The 21,835-nt window shown below is 55.6% G+C and overlaps 1 protein-coding gene across 5 annotated transcripts; it reads right to left on the reverse strand.

Moving 5' to 3' along the window:
* Positions 1-1,635: 1,635 nt before the first annotated feature.
* On the reverse strand, positions 1,636-21,340 carry LAT2 (linker for activation of T cells family member 2). 5 transcript variants are annotated; one of them, XM_058444114.1, is made up of 13 exons: positions 21,217-21,340; positions 15,579-15,701; positions 14,772-14,811; positions 12,062-12,105; positions 11,840-11,888; positions 11,590-11,627; positions 11,231-11,266; positions 11,115-11,145; positions 10,178-10,233; positions 8,062-8,121; positions 7,648-7,827; positions 7,082-7,206; positions 1,636-1,779 (listed from the first exon to the last, which is right to left on the reverse strand). In XM_058444114.1, exons 2-12 carry the CDS (start codon positions 15,670-15,672, stop codon positions 7,100-7,102), a joined length of 735 nt encoding a protein of 244 aa, XP_058300097.1. In that variant the 5' UTR covers positions 15,673-15,701; positions 21,217-21,340; the 3' UTR covers positions 1,636-1,779; positions 7,082-7,099. The 5 variants fall into 5 exon arrangements, with proteins under 5 accessions (XP_058300097.1, XP_058300098.1, XP_032612624.1 ...); XM_058444115.1 differs by lacking the exon at positions 1,636-1,779 and adding an exon at positions 2,444-2,520 and having other exon boundaries at positions 7,648-7,716; XM_032756733.2 differs by lacking the exon at positions 1,636-1,779 and adding an exon at positions 2,444-2,623.
* Positions 21,341-21,835: the final 495 nt, after the last annotated feature.

A 21,835-nucleotide genomic window follows, 5' to 3' on the forward strand; every position in this document is an offset into this window, starting at 1 on the left:
AGGCGCCACTTCCCCAGGGCGAGGGCAGGGTTTGCTGTCTTTCCTATTTAGGCTGACTTCTCAGAATGGCCAGGTGGTGAGCCTCTCAGAGAGGGCAGCAGAGTGGAGAGACGCAGCCCAGCCCTCAGGAAAACACCGTGACGCCCTTCCTGTGTTCTAGACCATACTCTTTGTGCTTGCTTTAGAATTCCCCAGAGAATTTCCTACTAATTTGTAGAATTGCCTTTTTTTTTTTTTTTTTTTTTTGGTAAGATACTATTTTTTTCCCTTTTTGTTTTGTTTTTATTTTTGAGATTGAGTCTCTTTCTGTCGCCCAGGCTAGAGTGTAGTGGGCCAATCTTGGCTTACTGCAGCCTCAACCTCTTGGGCTCAAGTGATCCTCCTGCCTCAGCCTCCTGAGTAGCTGGGACTACAGGCATGTACCACGATGCCCAGTTAATTTTTAAATTTTTTGTAGAAGTGAGGTCTCACTATATTGCTGGGACTGGTCTTGAACTCCTGGCCTCAAGTGATCCTCCCACCTCAGCCTCCTAAGTGCTGGCATTACAGGTGTGAGCCATCATGCCTGGCCCATTTGGGCACGGTGGCTCACGCCTGTAATCCCAGCACTTTGGGAGGCCGAGGCGGGCGGATCACATGAGATCAGGGGGTTTGAGGCCAGCCTGGCCAACACGGAGAAATCCCGTCTCTACTAAAATACGAAATTAGCTGGGCATGGTGGCGCATGCCTGTAATCCCAGCTACTCAGGAGGCTGAGGCAGGAGAATTGCTTGAACCCAGGAGGCAGAGATTGTAGTGAGGCAAGATGGTGCCATTGCACTCCAGCCTGGGTAACAGAGCAAGACTCTTACAAAAAAAAAGGAAGAGAAACTTGTCCCTGAGGTTGTACAGTCAGGACTTCAGGGTGTGAAGTAACAGGCGGGCGGTAGTTGGGTTCTAGATGTTTCTTCTGATTTCCTAACTTGTCGCATTAATTTCTTCTCATGGGAAGAGTCCCTGGGCCATCCCAGAAAGACGGCTGGACTTGGGAACTAAGATCCCATCCGCAGCCCTGACGCTCTCAGGGTTCCTTTTTATTAAACGAGCTGTGGCTGCCATTCCCTTAAGGCTTTTTGTGTTTGGTTATGTTTTTTGAGACAAGGTCTCCCTCTTTTGCCCAGGCTGGAGTGCGGTGGTGCAATCTCGGCTCACTGCAAGCTCCGCCTCCCAAGTTCACGCCATTCTCCTGCCTCAGCCTCCCGAGTAGCTGGGACTACAGGCACCTGCCACCACGCCTGGCTAATTTTTTTGTATTTTTATTAGAGACGGGTTTCACCGTGTTAGTCGGGATGGTTTCGATCTCCTGACCTCGTGATCCACCCACCTCAGCCTCCCAAAGTGCTGGGATTACAGGCGTGAGCCACCGCGCCCGGCCGTGTTTTGTTTTTTGAGACAAGGTCTCCCTCTTTTGCCCAGGCTGGAGTGCAGCGGTACAATCTTCACTGCAACCTTCTGAGTTCAAGCGATTTTCCTGCCTCAGCCTCCCAAGTAGTTGAGACTACAGGCATGCACCACCAGGCCCGGCTAATTTTTGTATTTTTATAAAAGGTTTTTTACCTGAAGCAGGGGAAAGGAGACACAGGATAATCACTGCTTTTCAACTAAAATGGTTTTATTGAGATGTTTTGGTTGAAGGAGATACTTTTTCTGGTGGCATTTCTGACTCAAGGTCCCTCCGGGCCCCAGCTCTTCCCATGAGACAGTCACAACACTGTCTAATCAGCTCTGCAGAGGCCAGCCCTGGAATAGAGGAGGATTCAGGGCCATGGAGGGGACCTACTCTGCCCTGTTCTGGTCACTACTTCTCTAGACTCTCACGCACTATTGTCTGTAGCAAGTGACATTTCCACTGGAAGCGCATAAAGATGGCGATAGCCTCATTTCTTCCTGAGTGAACTGAAGCCCAAAGAAAGGAGAGGTCCCACCAAAGGGGAAGAGAGCTAGGGCCCCACCCAACCAGGATGCTGAAATAAACTACATGTAATGCTTTCTAGGAGACAACACAGAAATCTCTACTCTGAAATCCAGAATATTAAATATGGCTCCCCCTCTGTAAGTTAACTGTAGAAGTTTATCAATCATTTAAAACCCCAGCAACCAACAGTAGCAATTAGGAATCCAAATTCGTAGCACAAAAGGACACAGATACCAGTGTTGGACAGTGGTTCTGTTATGGGGACTGGGCAACAGCTTATCCTAAATCCTGCGCATCTGTCCATACCAGGAGCCGGGTTACCCTCGGTACCAGGTGCCTGCCCCACAAAGCCTGGGTCGGGAGAGGGCTTGGTGACAGGGCTGCAGCTCCCATGGGTAACTGTCCTTTCCCGGGCTGTGCACGCTTGTCCAGGTGGTCCTCAGGGTGGCGGGTTCTCCTTCCGGGAGCAACCATGGCAGGGGCTTAAAAGTTGAGTAGCTCTGGGAAATGGTCCTTGGAAGCAGCGACGGGTCCGTGAGCACAGTGGTCCCTCTTCGCCTTGGCTCCTTAAATGAGGAAAGTTTGTAGAAGGAGGTTTGCCTTGATCAGTATTTTGTTCCTGAGAACCATAACCACTGGTTTGGGGACAGCATTGAGCCTGCCTCCTGGCTGAGAACAGAAGCCACACATCAACCAATCAACTGGGTTTCTTTTCTTTTTCTTTTTTTCTTTCTTCTTCTTTGTTTTTTTTTGTTTGAGATGGAGTCTCACTCTGTCACCCAGGCTGGAGTGCAGTGGCGCTGGGACTACAGGTGCCCCCCACCACGCCTGGCTAATTTTTTTTTTTTTTTTTTTTTTTTTTTAAGATGTAGTTGCCCAGGCTGGAGTGCAATGGTGCGATCTTCAACCTCCTCCTTCCAGGTTTAAGTGATTCTTGTGCCTCAGCCTCCTGAGTAGCTGGGATTACAGGCACACACCACCATGCCTGGCTAATTTTTGTATTTTTAGTAGAGACAGGGTTTCCCCATGTTGCTCAGGATGGTCTCGAACTCCTGACCTCAGGTGATCAGCCCTACTCAGCCTCCCAAAGTGCTGGGATTACAGGCGTGAGCCACTGCGTCTGGCCTCTTTTTGTTTTTGTTTTGTTTTTTTTTTTTGAGACGGAGTCTCGCTCTGTCGCCCAGGCTGGAGTGCAGTGGCGCAATCTCGGCTCACTGCAAGCTCCGCCTCCCGGGTTCACGCCATTCTCCTGCCTCAGCCTCTCCGAGTAGCTGGGACTACAGGCGCCCACCACCACGCCTGGCTAATTTTTTTTTTTGTATTTTTAGTAGAGACGGGGTTTCACCGTGGTCTCGATCTCCTGACCTCGTGATCCGCCCGCCTCGGCCTCCCAAAGTGCTGGGATTACAAGCGTGAGCCACCGCGCCCGGCCCCTCTTTTTGTTTTTGTTTTGAGACAGGGTCTTGCTCTGTGGCCCAGGCTGGAGTGCAGTGTTGCAATCACAGCTCACACAGCAGCTCAACCTCCTAGACTCAAGCTATCCTCCCACCTCAGCCTCCAAGTAGCTGGGACTACATGTGTGCGCCACTACACCTGGCAAATTTTTGTGTATTATGTAGAGACGGCATTTCACCATGTTGCCTACCCCTGTCTCCACTGCTGCCACCCCTGGCCCAGATGGCACCAGTGCCTAGGTCCTTCCTGGACTTCCTGTACCACTCTCCCAGTACCCATTTGTCTACCCAACAGCCAGAGAAATTGAATTAGAAACATCCAGCCAGTCTTTTGTACAAAACCTTCCCATTAGCCAGGCATGGTGGCTCATGCCTGTAATCCCAGCACTTGGGGAGGCTGAGGTGGGTGGATCATGAGGTCAGGAGATTGAGACCAGCCTGGCCAACATGGTGAAACCCCATCTCTACTAAACATACAAAAATTAGCCAGGCGTGGTGGCGTGTGCCTGTAATCCCAGCTACTCGGGAGGCTGAGGCAGGAGAAACCTGAACCCAGGAGGCAGAGGTTGCAGTGAGCTGAGATCACGCCACTGCACTCCAGCCTGGGTGACAGAGCGAGACTCCCTCTCAAATAACAAAATAAAATAAATACAAATTAGCCGAGTGTGGTGGCAGACACCTGTAATCCCAGCTACTCGGGAGGCTGAGGCAGGAGCATCGCTTGAACCCAGGAGGCGGAGTTTGCAGTGAGCCAACATTGCACCATTGCACTTCAGCCTGGGCAACAGGAACGAAAAAAAAAGAAAGGCCAGGCGCGGTGGCTCAAGCCTGTAATCCTAGCACTTTGGGAGGCCGAGGCAGGCGGATCACGAGGTCAGAAGATCGAGACCATCCTGGCTAACACGGTGAAACCCCGTCTCTACTAAAAATACAAAAAATTAGCCGGACGTGTTGGTGGGCGCCCGTAGTCCCAGCTACTCGGGAGGCTGAGGCAGGAGAATGGCGTGAACCCGGGAGGCAGAGCTTGCTGTGAGCCGAGATCGTGCCACTGCACTCCAGCCTGGGAGACAGAGCAAGACTCCGTCTCAGAAAAAAAAAAAAAAGAAAAAACAACCTTTCTATCTCCCTCCCTCCCTCCCATCTCATGCAGTAAAACCGCAAGTGCTGGCCCTGCCTGGTCAGCCTCCCCACCTCCGGCCTCGACCTCCACTAGTTTCCCCTCACCCGCTCCTCCCTGGCCCCTGGCTTTGCTCAGACCTGTGGAGCTCACTCCACCCTGGGGCCTCCATTGTCCCCTCTGCCTGGATGTCCTTCCCCCAGATGCGGTGAGGAAGGGAGCTCTGAAAGGCTTCCCTAGCCTCCTTCCTTAAACGGCAACACCCCATCTTGCTCACAACCCCCACACTACTTCCTGCTCCGCTTCCCTGTTTTGTTTCTCTCTGCCAGACTTACCACCAGTGAACATGCCATGTCTTTTTATCTGTTTTCTTGTTTTGTTTTTTTTTTGACAGAGTCTCACTCTGTCATCCTGGCTGGAGTACAGTGGTACAATCATAGCTCACTGTAGCCTTGAACTCCTGGGCTCAAGTGATCCTCCTGCCTTAGCCTCCCAAGTAGCTGGGACTACAGATGCACACCACTATGCCCAGCTAATTTTTAAATTTTTTGTTTTTTTGAGACAGGGTATTGTTCTGTTGCCCAGGCTTGAGTGCAGTGGCACGACCACAGCTCACTGCAGCGACCATGGCTCATTGCAACCTTGACCTCCCAGGCTCAAGTGATCTTCCCACCTCAGCCTCCCGAGTCAGTGGGACTCTAGGGCATCCACCACCATGCCTGGGTAATTTTAAATGTTTTTGTAGAGGCTGAACATGGTGGCATGTGCCTGTAATCCCAGCTACTTGGAAGGCTGAGGCACGAGAATCGCTTGAACCCAGGAGGTGGAGGTTGCAGTGAGCCGAGATTGCGTCACTGTGATATTGTCTCAAAAAAAAAAAAAAAAAAAAAAAGTTTTTGTAGAGACAGAGGTCTTTTTTTTTTTTTTTTGAGGTGGTCTCCTCGTCACCCGATCTCGGCTCACTGCAAGCTCCGCCTCCCGGGTTCACGCCATTCTCCTGCCTCAGCCTCCCGCGTAGCTGGGACTACAGGAGCCCGCCACCACGCCCGGCTAATTTTTTGTACTTTTTAGTAGAGACGGGGTTTCACTGTGTTAGCCAGGATGGTCTCGATCTCCTGACCTTGTGATCTGCCCGCCTCGGCCTCCCAAAGTGCTGGGATTACAGTCGTGAGCCACCGCGCCCGGCCGACAGAGGTCTTGCTATGTTGCCCAGGCTGGCCTCAAACTCAGAGGCTCAAAGGATCCTCCCGCCTCAGCCTCCCGAAGTGCTGAGATTTATAGGCATGACCACTGTGTCCAGCCCTGTCTGTTTTCTCTTTCCCACCAGAATGTAAGTTCTAAGGGGTCAGGGGTTTCCTGTTCTTTATGTTGGTGTTCCCAGCACCTAGAGCAGGACTTGCCCATAACAGGGGCCCAGTGAATACTGGTTGAATGAATGATGTGGGGCTCTGCACACTTGGCTCAAACTCCTGCACCTGCCTCTGGGGCTGACTCTTGACCACCCAGGTTCACTGTGGTTTCCACCCTCCAGCCTGCTCGCTGAGATGACGGCCTGGGTCTCCCAGATGGGGACTTTGGGCAGCCTTCAAGGCCCTCTGGGGGTCCATCCTGCTTCCCAAGCGGTAGACCTAGCCTGGGCTTTGATGTCTGATGTCTGACCACTGGGGCTTCCATCTCCTCCTCCCCTTACTTCAAGATGTGACCTTGGGCAGGTGGCTTAACTGCTCTGTGGCTTTGGGTGCTAAGAGATGGTGCACGTGTGAGCGCTTAGCATCACACCATCTCACTGGCCTGCGGTGGCTCCTCAGTGCGTCTCAACCACTGTTATATTTCCCAATGTCCCTGCCTCCTGTCTGTTTCTAGCATTGACCGAGTGCCTGCTGGGCTGAGGCTTTGTGTGCGATGTCTGTTTATTTATTTATTTATTGAGACGGAATCTCGCTCTGTCGCCCAGGGTGGAGTGCATGTGATCTCAACTCACTGCAACCTCCGCCTTCAGGGTTCAAATGATTCTCCTGCCTCAGCCTCCCAAGTAACTGGGACTACAGGCGCCCACCACCGTGCCTAGCTAATTTTTTGTGTTTTTAGTAGAGATGAAGTTTCACCATGTTGGCCAGGCTAGTCTCGAACTCATGACCTGAGGTGATCTGCCTGCCTCGGCCTCCCAAAGTGCTGGGATTACAGGCATGAGCCACCGTGCCCAGCCGTGTGTGCGATGTCTTGTCTGAGAAGTGGGCACCAAGTGAGGGACTAAGTTCTGGGAGGTTGTCACTTGGTCCAAGGTCACAGCCAGGAGGATGCAGTGGAGTTGGGAGACCCGCCTGGTGTCCACTCCTTTGCCCCTGAAGTCACCAGAATTCCCTGCCTGACGCCCCTGGCCAGAACAGAGGAACAGAGTCGCCAAGCTGCCCTCTTGGAGCACCCATGGGTGCACTGTGCAGCCCCCACCATGGCCCCTCCACCCACACTCTCGGCTGTTCCCTTGGATTGGGGGTCCTGCAGCCTGGCAAGACCTCCAATCCTTGGCCCACGGCAGCTGGAGAGAAGGGGCTGTACCTTTCTTCTTGGTCTACCCTAGGCTTCTGTGGCCGCCACCTCCCCATTCACATAATCCGGTTCCCCGTCCTCCTCCTCGTCTGGGCTTCCCACCGGGCCAGGGGATGCTTCTTTCTGGTGTTGCCCTGCGGACCAGCGGGCAGACAGGTCATCAAGTGGTTCACATGGAGACACCCATGACTGCTCCCCCAGACTCAGACCCCCAGACTCCACAAAACAGCCTGCGGGAAATGCCACGCCCGACAGGTCCTGGCGGTGTGTGTCTGTCCCGTCTCTGGGATTTGCTGGAGATCGTCCTGCTGTGAGAGCAGGTGAATGCGTTACTCCACGCATGCAGCTGGACGGGGCGGCCTGCCCGGGAGGACCTGACCCCACCCTGGAGGCTAGGCGGCTGCCGAGGGCCGTCCTTTGTGGTTCAAGGTCTCTGCAGCTGCTCCTGCACCCAGGCATCACTGCGGGGTTAGCTGGACTGGCTGGAGGGAAGCCCACTTTCAGCCTGCCCTTCCAGGCCAGTCCCTCAAGCCTGCCCTAAGTGGACAACCCTGCCTCTTCTCCCGGCCACCTACCCATGACCTTCCTGGACTCGCGCCACTGATGGATAGATGCTGAGTTCTGATAATCCTCAGATTCCTCATCTTCTTCCGGGGAGGCAGAGGGACAGAGACCGGAAATGGGGCCAGTCTTCAGGGCCAGCGACAGGCTGTGGTCCCCTCTGCAGAGGCCACCTATGCCCTCCTGCTGGGCACCTGCCGAGAGGGAGAATAGGCCCCCCTTGGCTCAGTCCCACAGAGGTGCCAGGAGCCAATAGAGCCTCCTCTGAGGATAGTAGGGGCAAGGCTCTACCCAAAGGTACCCGGGGATCCGAGAGCCTTCGGGCTTCAAAGTGGGGGCAGCCTCTGAGCACTGGGGAGTGCAGGGGCACCTGGCCAAGGAGGCCTGCTGCTCCCAGCCCCAGCCTGCCTCTGGCTGGGCAGCCTCACCTGTCTTTCTGGTTTTCTGCTTGCAAATGAGCACATTCTCGTAGGAATTGGCATCATCATCTGCAGGAGAGAGAGGAGCGGGCACGGGGGTGTGGGCAGACCCTGCAAGGCCTGGCTCGTCCTCCCTCTCTGTCCTGCCTTCCCTTTGCAGGGGACCTCTTCTGCCAAGCCCTAGCCCTCTGGGTCCCCCGGGACCTCAAGCCTTCTTCTGGATGAGCTTCCTAATGGGCGCTGGCCTGGTGCCCCTGCAGGCTCTTCCCTGAGCCCTGAGCTCCTTCTCTGTCTTCTTTGTTTCTTGTTGAGACGGTCTCGCTCTGTCACCCAGGCTGGAGAGCATTGGCAAAGTCCGCTCACTGCAGCCTCCAACTCCTGGCTCAAACGATCCTCCTAACCTGCAGACTCTTGAGTTGCTGGAACTACAGGCATGCACCACCACGCCCAGCTAACTTAAAATTGTTTGTAGAGAGGATCTCGCTGTGTTGCGCAGGCTGGTCTCGAACCCCTAAGCTTAGGCGATCTTCCCAAAATGCTGGGATTACAGGCGTGAGTCACCGTGTCCAGCCTCCTTCTCTGTCTTCTGAGATCCCCTCCAAATGCACTCTGGAGGGCGTACTCTGGGGGGGGCTGCAATTCAGGCCCACGATGGGTGGCTGGAGGGAGGGAGGGAGGGAGGCAGGGGCAGCCTCAGGGGCTCATCTCTATAATCAGGAGCTCTCCCTAGAGCCACTGCCGGGAGGGGGCTGGACTCTTCCAGATAGGGCAGGGCAGGCTGGGGACGCTTTGCTCAGGGACCCAGGCTGAGTGTGGCACCTCAGCACCTGGCACCCCATCTTGGCCCTGTAATGGGGAAGCTGGGCTCTGACCAATGCCCCACCCAAAATCCATCAGTGATACTGGGGTTCCAAAGAAATGAGCACTGCCAGCCTGGCGGGGTGGGTCACACCTGTAATCCCAGCACTTTGGAAGGCCAAGGCGAGCGGATCACCTGAGGTCAGGAGTTCAAGACCAGCCTGGCCAATATGGTGAAACCCTGTCTCTACTAAAAATACAAAAAATTAGCCAGGCGTGGTGGCAGGCGCCTGTAATCCCAGCTACTCGGGAGGCTGAGGCAGGAAAATCACTTGAACCCGGGAGGCGGAGGTTGCAGAGAGCCAAGATTGTGCCATTGCACTCAACCTAGGTGACAGAGCAAGGCTCTGTCTCAAAAAAAAAAAAAAAAAAAATTGGAGGTGGCAGTGGTGGGGGACAGAAGAGGACCCCCAACACCATGGTCCTACGCAGTATGGTCCAGGCAGGAGCCAGGTCGTGGAGCTGGATTCAAACCCCAGGCCCATGCACCTCTCAACAGGCACCGCCCACCCTGAGTCCTCGGTTGCCCTTTTTTGGGGGGATTTTGTTTCTTTTGTTTTTGAGATGGAGTCTTGCTCTGTTGCCCAGGCTGGAGTGCAATGTCGTGATCTCAGCTCACTGCAGCCTCCGCCTCCCGGGTTCAAGCAATTCTCCTGTCTCAGCCTCCCAAGTAGCTGGGATTACAAGCATGCGCCACCATGCCTGGCTGATTTTTTTTTTTTTTTTGTATTTTTGTAGAGACGGGGTTTCACCATGTTGGCCACACTGGTCTTGAACTCCTTACCTCAGGTGATCCACCCACCTTGGCCTCCCAAAGTGCTGGGATTACAGGCATGAGCCACCACACCCAGCCTCTCAGTTGCCCTTTCTATAAAGCAAAGGCATTCAGGGACCAAGGTTCTGGTGGCCTTAGAACCTACAGGGATCACCATCCCAGGTACCTTCTGGGGTCAGGAGAAGATGCTCAGTCCTCGTTGATGAGGACCTGGCCTCCCCTGACCTCCCCAAGCCAGCCCTCTAGTTCCCTGCCCTGTGGCCCACTCCTCCCTCCCACGCCCTGTGCCCACAGCTCTCCCGTGCCGACCCGCCCGCCCCCTATTCCTCCTTGGCCCCCGCCTGCAGCACCAGCCTCCTTCTGTCCACCCATCTGGCTCTGCCAATTTACCCGAACCCAGGCCCAGCCTCCTCTCCTGCCTGGAGGTGTGGCTTCTGCCTTGAGCTCCCACAGCACTTCCTCCCCCGCCACCAGCTTTGTCCTTCGCCTCACCTTCTGGGAGCTTTGAGAACCGCCCCCAGTTGTAATGCTCCATGGCAATGGGGTCTCTGGTCAAGAGAACATACACAACACAGGTTTCAGGGCAGGATGGAGGTCGGGTTGTGGGCTCCATAAGGGGGCGGTGAGGCCAGGGCTGCTCCCACCATTGCTCCTCTTGGGGGCCATGGGGGTCTGCCAGGATCTCCTCTCTGATTCCTCCACCCCCACTTCCTGGGACCCCTGAGCCACCGGGGGCTGGAGGAGGCGGCCGCCTGGCTGGAGCCACTTTTTTTTTTTTTTTTTTTTATTTGAGACAGAGTCTCTGTTGCCCAGGCTGGAGTGCAGTGGCATGATCTCGGCTCACTGCAACCTCAGCCTCCCAGGTTCAAGTGATTCTCCTGCATCAGTCTCCCGAGTAGCTGGAATTACAGGCATGCACCATCATGCCTGGCTAATTTTTTTATTTTTAGTAGAGATGAGGTTTCACCATGTTGGCCAGGCTGGTCTCGAACTCCTGGCCTCAGGTGATCTGCCTGCTTTGGCCTCCCGAAGTCCTGGGATTACAGGCATGAGCCACCACACCTGGCGAGCCACCTTGCTCTGTGACCTTAGGCTATTCCCCATAGTTTGCCCATCTGCGAGATGATGCAACACCCCCGAGGGATTCTGGGTGTCCTGTAGCTTGTCTTTGGGTGATGCTGAATGAGTCTCCATCCCCTGCCCCTGACACTCTGTGTCCCAGAGCAGGGCCAAATCCAGTCCCCCAAAGCCAGGGTTACCTAAGAGACAACAGTGTCGCCCAATGCCTGCCTGCTAGGAGAAGGAGGGGAACCTGGATGCCTCATTCTAGTGCAAGAGGTGGTTCCTGGACCAGGAAGCCCAGGGCTGTGGAAGATAGGTGGGGCAGGGGGAGAGGCGGGGCAGGGGGGACAGGACCAAGGTCACTCACACGTAGGCTTCCTCCGACCCGTGTCTGCTTCCTGCAGGAGGAAGCGAGAATCAGGCCTGAGCCCCTGGGCTGTGGCCCCCACTATGGCCTCCCCCTTTCTCCAGGAGCCCACCTACCTTTGCTGAAGTTCTGGTACCTGGAAGATGCTGGATCTGGAAGAAAGACCCAGCTCATTGCTCTCTCCCCTGGCCCCTGCCTTCCACCCAGCTCGGGCGCTGCAGCCCAAGGCAGGGCGGGCTATTTCCCGTGTCTGAGCCTTTGCAGTGCTCCCTGTCCCCTCAGTGGGGCATGTGCGAGTGTGCGCCCTCCCCCTGCCAGGCCGATTCCAGGAGCCCGCCCTGCCCCAGTCTGTGTGTCTCTCCTGGGGAGGCCTCACCTGGCCCTGCAGCCCCCACTACTCGACACCTGTCACACGGGGTTTTCGCCTGTCTTAGTCCCAGCTTGGCTAGGCCTGTCCCTGCCCTGTGCCACTCACCCTCCAGGCTGGGGGAGAATTGCAACAGCTTGTCCTTCCTGCAGGGAGGGGGAAGGAGGGGATTAAAGGAGGGGCCATAGGGGAGAGGTCCCCCAGGACACATCCCCCCATGCCCCTGGTGGGGCCTTCATAGCCGAACCCTGGAGCTCTGGGACCTGGGGAGGGAGGGAGGGAGGTCTTGACCTGGGCTTACCAGGTGGAGACCTCCAGGACTTTCCTTCTTGTCACTTCCTGGGGGGCTGTGACCTACCTTGTGGGTGCCATGTCCGCCAGGGGTCCTGGCCATGCCTGCCCGACCACTGCAAAGGGCAAGAAGTGGGGTGTTGGCTGGGCCCCCAGGCTAGCCCAACCCCCTCACGCCATCATCTCCCCACATCAGGCCTGGCCACGGTCTCAGGGCAATGGGGACCGAGATAACTTGATAGGGACACCCCCAACCCAGAGCCCAACCCGGGGACCCTTGGAGACTCACAGGAGTAGGTCCGGGACCCCGTAAAGCTCTGTTGGTCCACACGCCTGGAAATGCATGGGCTGTGCTGAGCCTGGGCCTGGCCTCCCACAGCTCCCACAAGAACACAGGGACAGGAGAGGGACAGGCAGGGACGAGGAGGGAAAGCGGAGGGACGGACCAGGGCGACAGTGGGGAGGAACTGCTGCCCTTTCAGGCCTCATTCTCATGGCTCCCCCTGCTACCCCCATTCTCTGGCCCCTCCGTGCACTGGGTGCCCACCCCTCACACACGGCCCTGGGCTGGAGCCCGGCTCTCAGCCAGACCCATCACCGACGTGGCCTCAACAGGGCCACATCCTGCCAGGGGGGTCCCAGGCCCCTGGAGATGGGTCAGGAGGGGTCTGTGGACAGGGCTGTGGAGGCAGCCCTGAGATTCCGGGGCATGAGGGTGAATGAGGGCAGGTGCTCAGGGACCCAGCAGTGACTTGGGGTAAATTATTTCAGCCAGGAGTGACAATGAGGCTGCCTCACACCTGCCGGTCCTAGGGAGTGTTTGCAATTCCTTAAAAAAGCACACACTCTAGGCCCGGTGTGGTGGCTCACATCTGTAATCCCAGGGCTTTGGGAGGCCAAGGCAGGCGGATCACCTGAGGTCGGGAGTTCAAGACCAGCCTGACCAACATGGAGAAACCCTGTCTCTACTAAAAATACAAAAATTAGCTGGGCATGGTGGCGCATGCCTGTAATCCCAGCTACTCGGGAGGCTGAGGCAGGAGAATCACTTGAAGCCAGGAGGCAGAGGTTGCAGTGAGCCGAGATTGTTCTACTGCACTCCAGCCTGAACAACAGAGTAAATGTGACTCCATCTCTAAATAAAGAAAGAAATAAATAAAAGACTATTCCTAGCCTTCCTTGCACCAAAGTGTGGCCATGGATTAAGCTCTGGTCTATGAGATTCAAGCCAAGGTTGTTGATATTTCCAATAAATCTTTTTAAATGGGGGCACTGGCAACTGGGGGACACCCTTTGTATCCTTGTTCATTCTTTCTTCCTGCTGCTGGGAATGCAGAGATGACGGCTGGCACCCCAGCTGCCATCTTGGACCATGAGATGCTCTTGAGAATGGAAGCTGCCATTACAGATGATGGGGTGGATTAGCTCATTATTAAAGCAGGTTTGGGGGCTCCTCCTCTGAACCAGAATGGGTACCTGGCCCAGCCTTCCAAGCTCCTGGAAGACGGGGCTCAGGGTGACCTGATTTAGGAGAGAGACCCTAAATCCACAGGAGAGAGTCAGACGTGGCTTCCTGGGAGAAGCAACAGAGAAACGGAGCCTGTGCTCACAGCAGTCACTTCATGCAGGCTGGTGGGACTGAGCCCAACCGAGGTGACATGGAGAGGCAGGCACCGGCATTCGGCATTCCAGGGAGAGGACCGAACAGCTCCCCTCCACCTCCCACATGGGGGCGCTGAGTCTGGCCCTGACCATCTATGGCTCTAAGATCAATCAGGGGGCCGGGGGTGGGCAGGGCCTGAGGGAAGAGGGGAGAGGGGAAGTGTCCGAGGAGTCAAGGGCATGGGAGGCATCAGGGGAGGTTGCAGGCAGGCCAGAAAGCCACGTGGCCAGAAAGACCCAGAAAGGTCTAACCCCGGCCCATGATGAGCAAGGATAGGAAGATTCTATTTTCAAATCTCACTGTGGTTTTTCAGTTGCAAAAGGAAATGAGGAAGGATGTGTGTGCGGGTGTGCGTGTGTGGGTCATGAATGACTGCTCGGGGGTGCACATGGACCTCCAAGGTCTCCTGGGCCCACAGCCATTCTCTTAATCAAAGGACACCCATGGCGACTGCCCATGTGCCCGGGTTGTTCTGGGTTTCAGCCCCAGTCTGAAGTGTCGAACCCACTGCCCTTCCCTGGGTCTTTCTCACAGTCCTTCCCTGGTCCCCCGAGGGACTTGCTCACATCCTCCCCTGAGCTCCGGCAGCTTTTTCCAGGGGATTCTCCGACAACGTTCACATTTCACCCTGTGCGGGGGTCTCTGTCTCTTACATTGCAGGGGGAAAGCGGACTAGCCCCGGGGGACTGGGGTCAAAGGGAGGCTGAGGACACAGGTGCCTGGTGGACTTCTATTTTTTTTTTTTCTTTTCTTTTCTTTTTTTCTTTTCTGAGATGGAATCTCGCTTTTTTGCCCAGGCTAGAGTGCAGTGGCACAATCTCGGCTCTCTGCAACCTCCACCTCCCGGGTTCAAGTGATCCTCCTGCCTCAGCCTCCAGAGTAGCTGGGAGTACAGGGACCCACCACCATGCCCGGCTCATTTTTGTATTTTAGTAGAAATGGGGTTTCACCGTGTTGGCCAGGCTGGTCTCAAACCCCTGACCTCAGGTGATCCACCTGCCTTGGCCTCCCAAAGTGCTGGGATAACAGGCGTGAACCATCGTGCCTGGCCAGATGCCTGGACTTCTGGAGGGGTTCACAGGCAAGCTGAAGAGTGGCTAGCCCCACAGCCCAGGCATTCCCGCCTCCCAAAGCCCTCCCTAACCCGAGCTGCAGCAAGGCCTGGACAGCCCCTGGACACTTCCTCTCCCTTCTCTGATGGCTAGGGACCCGCTAGAGCTTGGCATGGAGGAGGTGTGAGTGAAGGGGTGAAGGATGGGGTGCCAGGAATTCCCTTGGGGACGCCCATGCCCAGGGCACATGAATACACCAGGCTAGGGACGTCGAGGCAACTCACAGACTTCTCTGCTGGTAGATTTTCTCTGACCTCTTTGCACCTGCAAGAACAGGCCAGGATTAGCAAAGGGTCTGGGAGCAGCTGTGAACTGAGGTCAGACACCCCCCCGCCATGTCTTGTCTCCCAGCAGGACTCAGACAGGACTTGGGGGCCAAACTGTCAATCATCACCGGCCACCTGATATTAAAGAGTATTTGGGACCAGGTGTGGTGGCTCCCTCCTGTAATTCCAGCACTTTGGGAGGCCGAGGCGGGAGGATCACCTGAGGTCAGCAGTTCGTGACCAGCTTGGCCAACATGGGGAAACCCCATCTCTACTAAAAACACAAAAATTAGCCAGGCGTGGTGGCAGGCACCTGTAGGTCCCAGCTACTCAGGGGGTTGAGGCAGGAGAATCGCTTCAACCCGAGAGTTGGAGGTTGCAGTGAACCAAGATTGCACCACTACCCTCCAGCCTGGGGGACCAGAGCGAGACTCTGTCAAAAAAAAAAAAAAAAAAAAAGGGTATTTGCTCACCCTTTTTTAGAAGGGGAGAGGCTAGAAAAGTGGATGCCACAGGCAACCTCGCCTCCCCTCCCTCGTCTGGGGCAATTTCTCTGGCCCAAGATACCGCAGTTGACCCAGCAAAGCCAAAGCCCTCAGGTGCACCTGACCATTGTCTTCAGGGGGCAGTTTAGGGGTTCAGGGGTCACATCACGAGGTTCATCTGACCGCCCCTTCTGACCACAGCCATGTCTGGGCCTGAGAGGGTCTCTGAGATGCACCGTCCACACCTTCTCCCCATCACGTCCCCGAGACCCCCGCTTACCTGGGCGTGAGCAGCGCACACACAGGCTGGCCGCCACTCCCAACAGCACCAGCAACGCTGCTCCGGGCCACAGCAGTTCAGTCCCTGAGCTCATGTTGGCTCCTGGTGTTGCCTCCTGTGATGCTGAAATGGGAGGTGCCCATGAGCTAGGGGCCCCGTTTTCAGGAATCCTACCCCACACCCCCACTGTGCTCGGACAGCCCCATACCTGAGCCCAGGCTGCGGAAACACCACCTCCCCTCCCCGCTCCTGCACTGGGCAAGGACAAAACCAGTCCTGTTCACCCCATGTGACCCCAAACCAACACCTCTGCCCGGTGAGCCATCTTCACCCTTGATAAGTGCTGGAAGGTTCTGGGGGCCCACAAGACAGCCCCATGTGCACGCACACAGCCCTACACACAGCCTCGCTTAATCCAGACAACTGCCCTCTGAAGACAATGTTCACCGCATTTCACAAATCGAGAAACTGAGGCCAGAGAGCTCATGTCTGCTAAGTGGAAAGATGGGATTCAGGCCCCAGCGTCCTGCCCCTAACCCTGGCTCTGCCCATCAACCCACAGTGGGTTGCCTCCAGTAAACCCACCCTGGCTCCTGGAGGTGACAGTCTGTGGCCACCACTCACACAGAAGCACCCGGAAGTCCTCGCCCACCCCAGAGCAATTCAGGGCTCCTCTATGCTTCCCAGGACCCCTCTCTGCCCACCTCCTGCCTTGGGGTCCCCCCAGGACCTGGGAATGGGGCTTCCATTCCTGAAACAACTGCAAGCCCAGATTCTGCCTGTGGTGGGAGCTGAGAGGAGGGAGGTCAGGAAGGCTTCTTGGAGGAGGTGGCCCAAGAGCATGTGGTGGAGAAAGGTGATCCACAGAGGGATGGGGCCCTAGGGCACTGCTGCAGGTGGCTGGGATGACATGAGCTGGGATTCCAAGGATGGGCTAAAGGCAGGATGTTGGGGGGGAGGGAGCCCTGAATCTCTGGCTGGCACCTGACCGGCTTCTTGGTCTGTGGCCGGTCCCAGCCTTGGAGTCACAGCGTGATGACCAGGCCTCAGCAAAACACATGCACACCACCCACCGCGGCCTGGTGAATGGAGGCGTGGCCCTCTAGAGTGGGCTTCCAAGAACTGTTGCAACTAGCAACAGACCCGGGCCAGGCGCGGTGGCTCACGCCTATAATCCCAGCACTTTGAGAGGCCGAGGCAGGGAGGATCACTTGAGGTCAAGAGATCGAGACCAGCCTAGGCAATATGGTGAAATTCTGTCTCTATAAAAAAAACACACACACAAAAATATATATAGATATATATATCTCCAGGCATGGTAGTGCATGCCTGTGGTCCTGGCTACTTGGGAGGCTGAGGCAGGAGGATTGCTTGAGCCCAGGGAGATCAAGGCTGCAGTGAGCTGAGATCATGCCACTGCACTCCAGCCTCGGCAACAGAGTGAGACTCTGTTTCAAAAAATAATAATAAGGAGACCTGGCCCCCTGGAGATGGCTGGGGACAGAGTTGAGGGTGGTGGGGTCTCTGAAGGGGTGGGGCATGGCGGGCATTTGTGGAGCCAACACTCCCGAGTGTCCACTCTCCCCCACCCCCCATGTTAGTCCCACCCTGGCCACCAGTGAGGAGGGCTTCTCCCCATCCCACAGCTGGGGAAGGTGAGGCTTGGAGCAGTAAACAGGACTTAAAAGGAGAAGCTCCAGCTGGGCGCAGTAGCTCATGCCTGTGATCCCAGCACTTTGGGAGGCCGAGGCTGGCAGATCACGAGGTCAGGAGTTCGAGACTAGCCTGACCAACACGGTAAAACCCCGTCTCCACTAAAAATACAAAAATAGCCGGGTGTGGTGGCGCACGCCTGTAATCCCAGCTACTCAGGAGTCTGAGGCAAGAGAATCGCTTGAACCTAGGAGGCAGAGGTTGCAGTGGGCCAAGATCACGCCACGGCACTCCAGCCTGGGCAACAGAGCGACACTCCATCTCGAAAAAAAAAAAAAAAAAGAAAATGGCCGGGCACGGTGGCTCACACCTGTAATCCCAACACTTTGGGAGGCTGAGGTGGGTGGATCATGAGGTCAGGAGTTCAAGACCAGCCTGGCCAAGATGGTGAAACCCTGTCTCTACTAAAAAAAAATACAAAAAATTATCTGGGTGTGGTGGTGGGTGCCTGTAATCCCAGCTACTCAGGAGGCTGAGGCAGAGAATTGCTTGAACCCAGGAGGTGGAGGTTGCAGTGAGCCGAGATTGCGCCATATTTCAATAATAAGAATAATAATAATAAAGGAGGCGCTCCGGGCTGCCTACCTCCTGCCTTGGGATCCCCCTGAGGTCCACCAGGACCTGGGCTGCTCCCCTTGAAAGCTGCGTGGCTTTGGACAAGTCTCAGGACCTGTCTGGACTTCCCAAATCCCTGCGGTAAGATGACGGAATCTCCATGCGGTCCTGAGCCACAGTCAGAGGCGCATCACAGAGAAGCCACCAGGCCTCTCCCCAAAAGCCAAGTGAGTCAGTGGGAACAAGTGAATTTCTGAGCAATGTGACTGGCACGACCCACGTCACCCCAGGAGGTTGTCCGAGGAAAGCTCTGCTCTCTCCTCCCCATGGCCCGCCTGGGCACTGCCCTTCCCCCTCCCCGAAACTCACCTTGCCTCAGTGCCCCCAACCCAGGGTGTACCCCCAACCCCTCCAGCATGGCCCAAGTTCATCTCAGGCTTGTGAGGTTGGAGCACCTTGTCTTGGGGGAGGGCTCATGGGACCAAATCTAGCCTCTGCCTGAGACCCCCCCCCCCGCCTCAGTTTTCTCATCTATAAAATGAGGTCGGGCTGGGTACAGGGACTCACACCTGTAATCCCAATAGTTTGGGAGGCTGAACGGGAGGATCACTTGAGTTTGAGACCAGCTTGGCCAATATGGTGAAACCATGTTTCTACTAGAAAAATACAAAAATTAGCCAGGCGTGGTGGCGCAAGCCTATAATTCCAACTACTTGGGAGGCTGAGGCATGAGAATCACTTGAACCCAGGAGGCAGTGAGTTGCAGTGAGCTGAGATCACGCCAGTGCACTCCAGCATGGGAGACAGAGAGAGGCTCCATCTCAAAAAAAAAATAAATAAATAAATTAAATAAATAAATAAACAAATAAATAAAATGGGATCAGGCTGGGCGTGGTGGCTGACGCCTGTAATCTCAACACTGGGAGGCCGAGATAGGAGGATCGCTTGAGGCCAGGAGTTCGAGACCAGCCTGGACAATGTAACAAGGCCCTGTCTCTACAAAAAAAATGAAAAAATTAGGCAGGCGCAGTGGCACATGCCTGTGGTTCCAGCTACTCGGGACACTGAGGCAAGAGAATTGCTTGAGCCCAGGAGTTGGAGGCTGCAGTGAGCCAAGATCACACCACTGAACTCCAGCCTGGGTGACAGGCTGTTTGTTAAATAAAATTTAACAAACAGTCGTATGTCTGCCCCCAGACTGAATACATCCTGTGCTGTTGGCCGGGTGCAGTGGTTCACACCTGTAATCCCAACACTTTGGGAGGCTGAGGCAGGCAAATCATCTGAGGTCAGGAGTTCAAGACCAGAGTGGCCAACATGGTGAAACCCTGTCTCTACTAAAAATAAAAAATTAGGCCAGGCACGGTGGCTCACACCTGTAATCCCAGCACTTTGGGAGGCCGAGGCGGGCAGATCACGAAGTCAGGAGATTGAGGCCATCCTGGCTAACACGGCGAAACCCCATCTCTACTAAAAACACATAAAATTAGCCGGTCGTCGTGGCGGGTGCCTGTAGTCCCAGCTACTCGGGAGGCTGAGGCAGGAGAATGGCATGAACCCGGGAGGCGGAGCTTGCAGTGAGCTGAGACCGCACCACTGCACTCCGAGCCTGGGAGACGGAGCAAGACTCCGTCTCCAAAAAATAAAAAATAAATAAAAAATAAAAAATTAGGCCGGGCGCGGTGGCTCACGCTTGTAATCCCAGCACTTTGGGAGGCCGAGGCGGGTAGATCACGAGGTCAAGAGATCGAGACCACGGTGAAACCCCGTCTCTACTAAAAATACAAAAAAATTAGCCGGGCATGGTGGCGGGCGCCTATAGTCCCAGCTACTTGGAGAGGCTGAGACAGGAGAATGGCGTGAACCCGGGAGGCGGAGCTTGCAGTGAGCCGAGATTGCGCCACTGCACTCCAGCCTGGGCGACAGAGCAAGACTCCACCTCAAAAAAAATAAAAATAAAATAAAATAAATAAATAAAAAAATAAAAAATTAGCCAGGTGTGGTAGCATGTGCCTGTAGTCCCAGCTACTTGGAAGGGTAAGGCCGGAGAACTGCTTGAACCTGGGAGGTGGAGATTGCAGTGAGCCGAGATCACGCCACTGCACTCCAGCCTGGACGACAGAGTGAGACTCCGTTTAAAAAAAAAAAAATTCCGTGCTGTCTCTGTGTCTCTGTCTCTCTCTGTCTCTGTCTCCCTCTGTGTGTGTCTCTGTCTCACTCTCACTTTCACTCTCCCATCCAGGTTCTGAAAGCAGGTGGGCTGAGGTGGAGGGAGCGGACGGTGGGCCCTCTGAGGCCCCCAGGGGCTGGCAGCGCTGGGCGGGGTGGAGAGTGGGGGCTGCCACAGACCACGGTTCTGCAGAGGCCAAAATAGCACTAAAGGGAAGTGGGCAGTTTTCATATGAACAAAGATTGCCAAGAGCCGGCTTCGGGGAAGCTCTCGGGGGCTGGGCTGGAGGAGCTACAGTGTCTGAATCCCGCCCGGAAGGACGCTCGAGACCACCCTGCCTGTTCTCCCAGCCGTCTCCGAGCTGAGTTGCGGTTGGGGACACTGGGGTTGGGGAGGGGGCAGCCTGGCTTGAAGCCCTGGACGGCTTTATCCACTGGACTCTGCTCTGGGGTCTGTTGGTTTTTTTCATTTAGTTTTTAATTTTATTTTTTTATTTTTATTTTTTAAAGAGATGGGAGTCTCACTATGTTGCCCAGGCTGGTCTCCAGCTCCTGACTTCAAATGATCCTCCCGCCGTGGCCTCCCCAAATGCTGGGATTACAGGTGTGAGCCACCGTGCCCAGCTGGTCCTGTTGCTTTTTCCAAATAACTCTGGGCTTCAAACGAGGCTAGCTGGGAGGGAGAGAGGGAGGCGGGCGGGTGCGGCAGGGGCCTGAGCAGCCCTGGTCCCAGGGACAGAGCTGAGGGCCAGGTAGGGGGCTGGGTAGGGAGGCGGTGGGGGTTCTCCACCTGACCTGGGGCAGGACCTGGGCCCTGGCCTGTAATCTCACCGTTTTCCCCGACCTGTGTAGGGGGTTACAGTCCCATTTCACGGATGAGGAAACCGAGGCTCCCAGGCCAGGGCAGCCACTGTTTTGGCTCTCGGCCACCCTTCACCAGTCTCTGGCAATGATGGGACCACCCTGGGATGTCCCAAGACTACGCAAGCTGGACAGGGGAAGGTGAGGGCAAGAGAGTGGTCAGAAGCCCAGAAAAAAACTGATCCTTGAAATGCCACAGGGCCTGGTGCCAGGGTGGGAGTGGGGCCACGGGAGGGGGTGCCAGGCATCCAGGCCTCTTCTCACCCCACCCAGTGGGGCCAGGAGCTCCTGGGAGATGGGGAACAGCCTGAGGACCGAGGCACCCCTGGGAAAGGCTTACCTGAGAGTCCAGGGTTCCTCACCGCGGCCGCCCCATCCTGAGCCCGTACACCTGCCCGAGCCGATGCCAACACCACTGACACTCGCGGGTGGGCAGGGCGGGCTTCCTGCCAACCACTGAATCATCCGTACATCCGCCGCTCTGCCGGACAGGCTCAGCTATGAAGGGGGGGGAGGGGAGTTGGGGGAAGGAGGCGGGAGAGAGAGAGAGAGAAGAGAAACAAAGTGAGAGGGAGAAAGAGAAGACAGATAGGACCAGGCGAGGTGGCTCACGCCTGTAATCCAACCACTTTGGGAGGCCGAGGCGGGTGGATCACCTAAGGTCAGGAGTTCAAGACCAGCCTGGCCAACATGGTGAAACCCCGTCTCTATTAAAAATACAAAATTAGCTTGGCATGGTGGTATGCGTCTGTAATTCTAGCTACTCGGGAGGCTGAGGTAGGAGAATCGTTTGAACCTCAGAAGCAGAGGTTGCAGTGAGCCGAGATCGCACCACTGCACTCTAGCCTGGGCGACAGAGGGAGACTCCGTCTCAAAAAACAGAAAGAAAAAGAGAGAGACACAGAGAGCAGAGAGACACAACGAGAACAGGAAAATATGGACACACACTAAACACACAC

The sequence above is a fragment of the Hylobates moloch genome, unplaced genomic scaffold (genome assembly GCF_009828535.3).
Source record: "Hylobates moloch isolate HMO894 unplaced genomic scaffold, HMol_V3 SCAFFOLD_1, whole genome shotgun sequence".
Lineage (NCBI taxonomy): Eukaryota > Metazoa > Chordata > Mammalia > Primates > Hylobatidae > Hylobates > Hylobates moloch.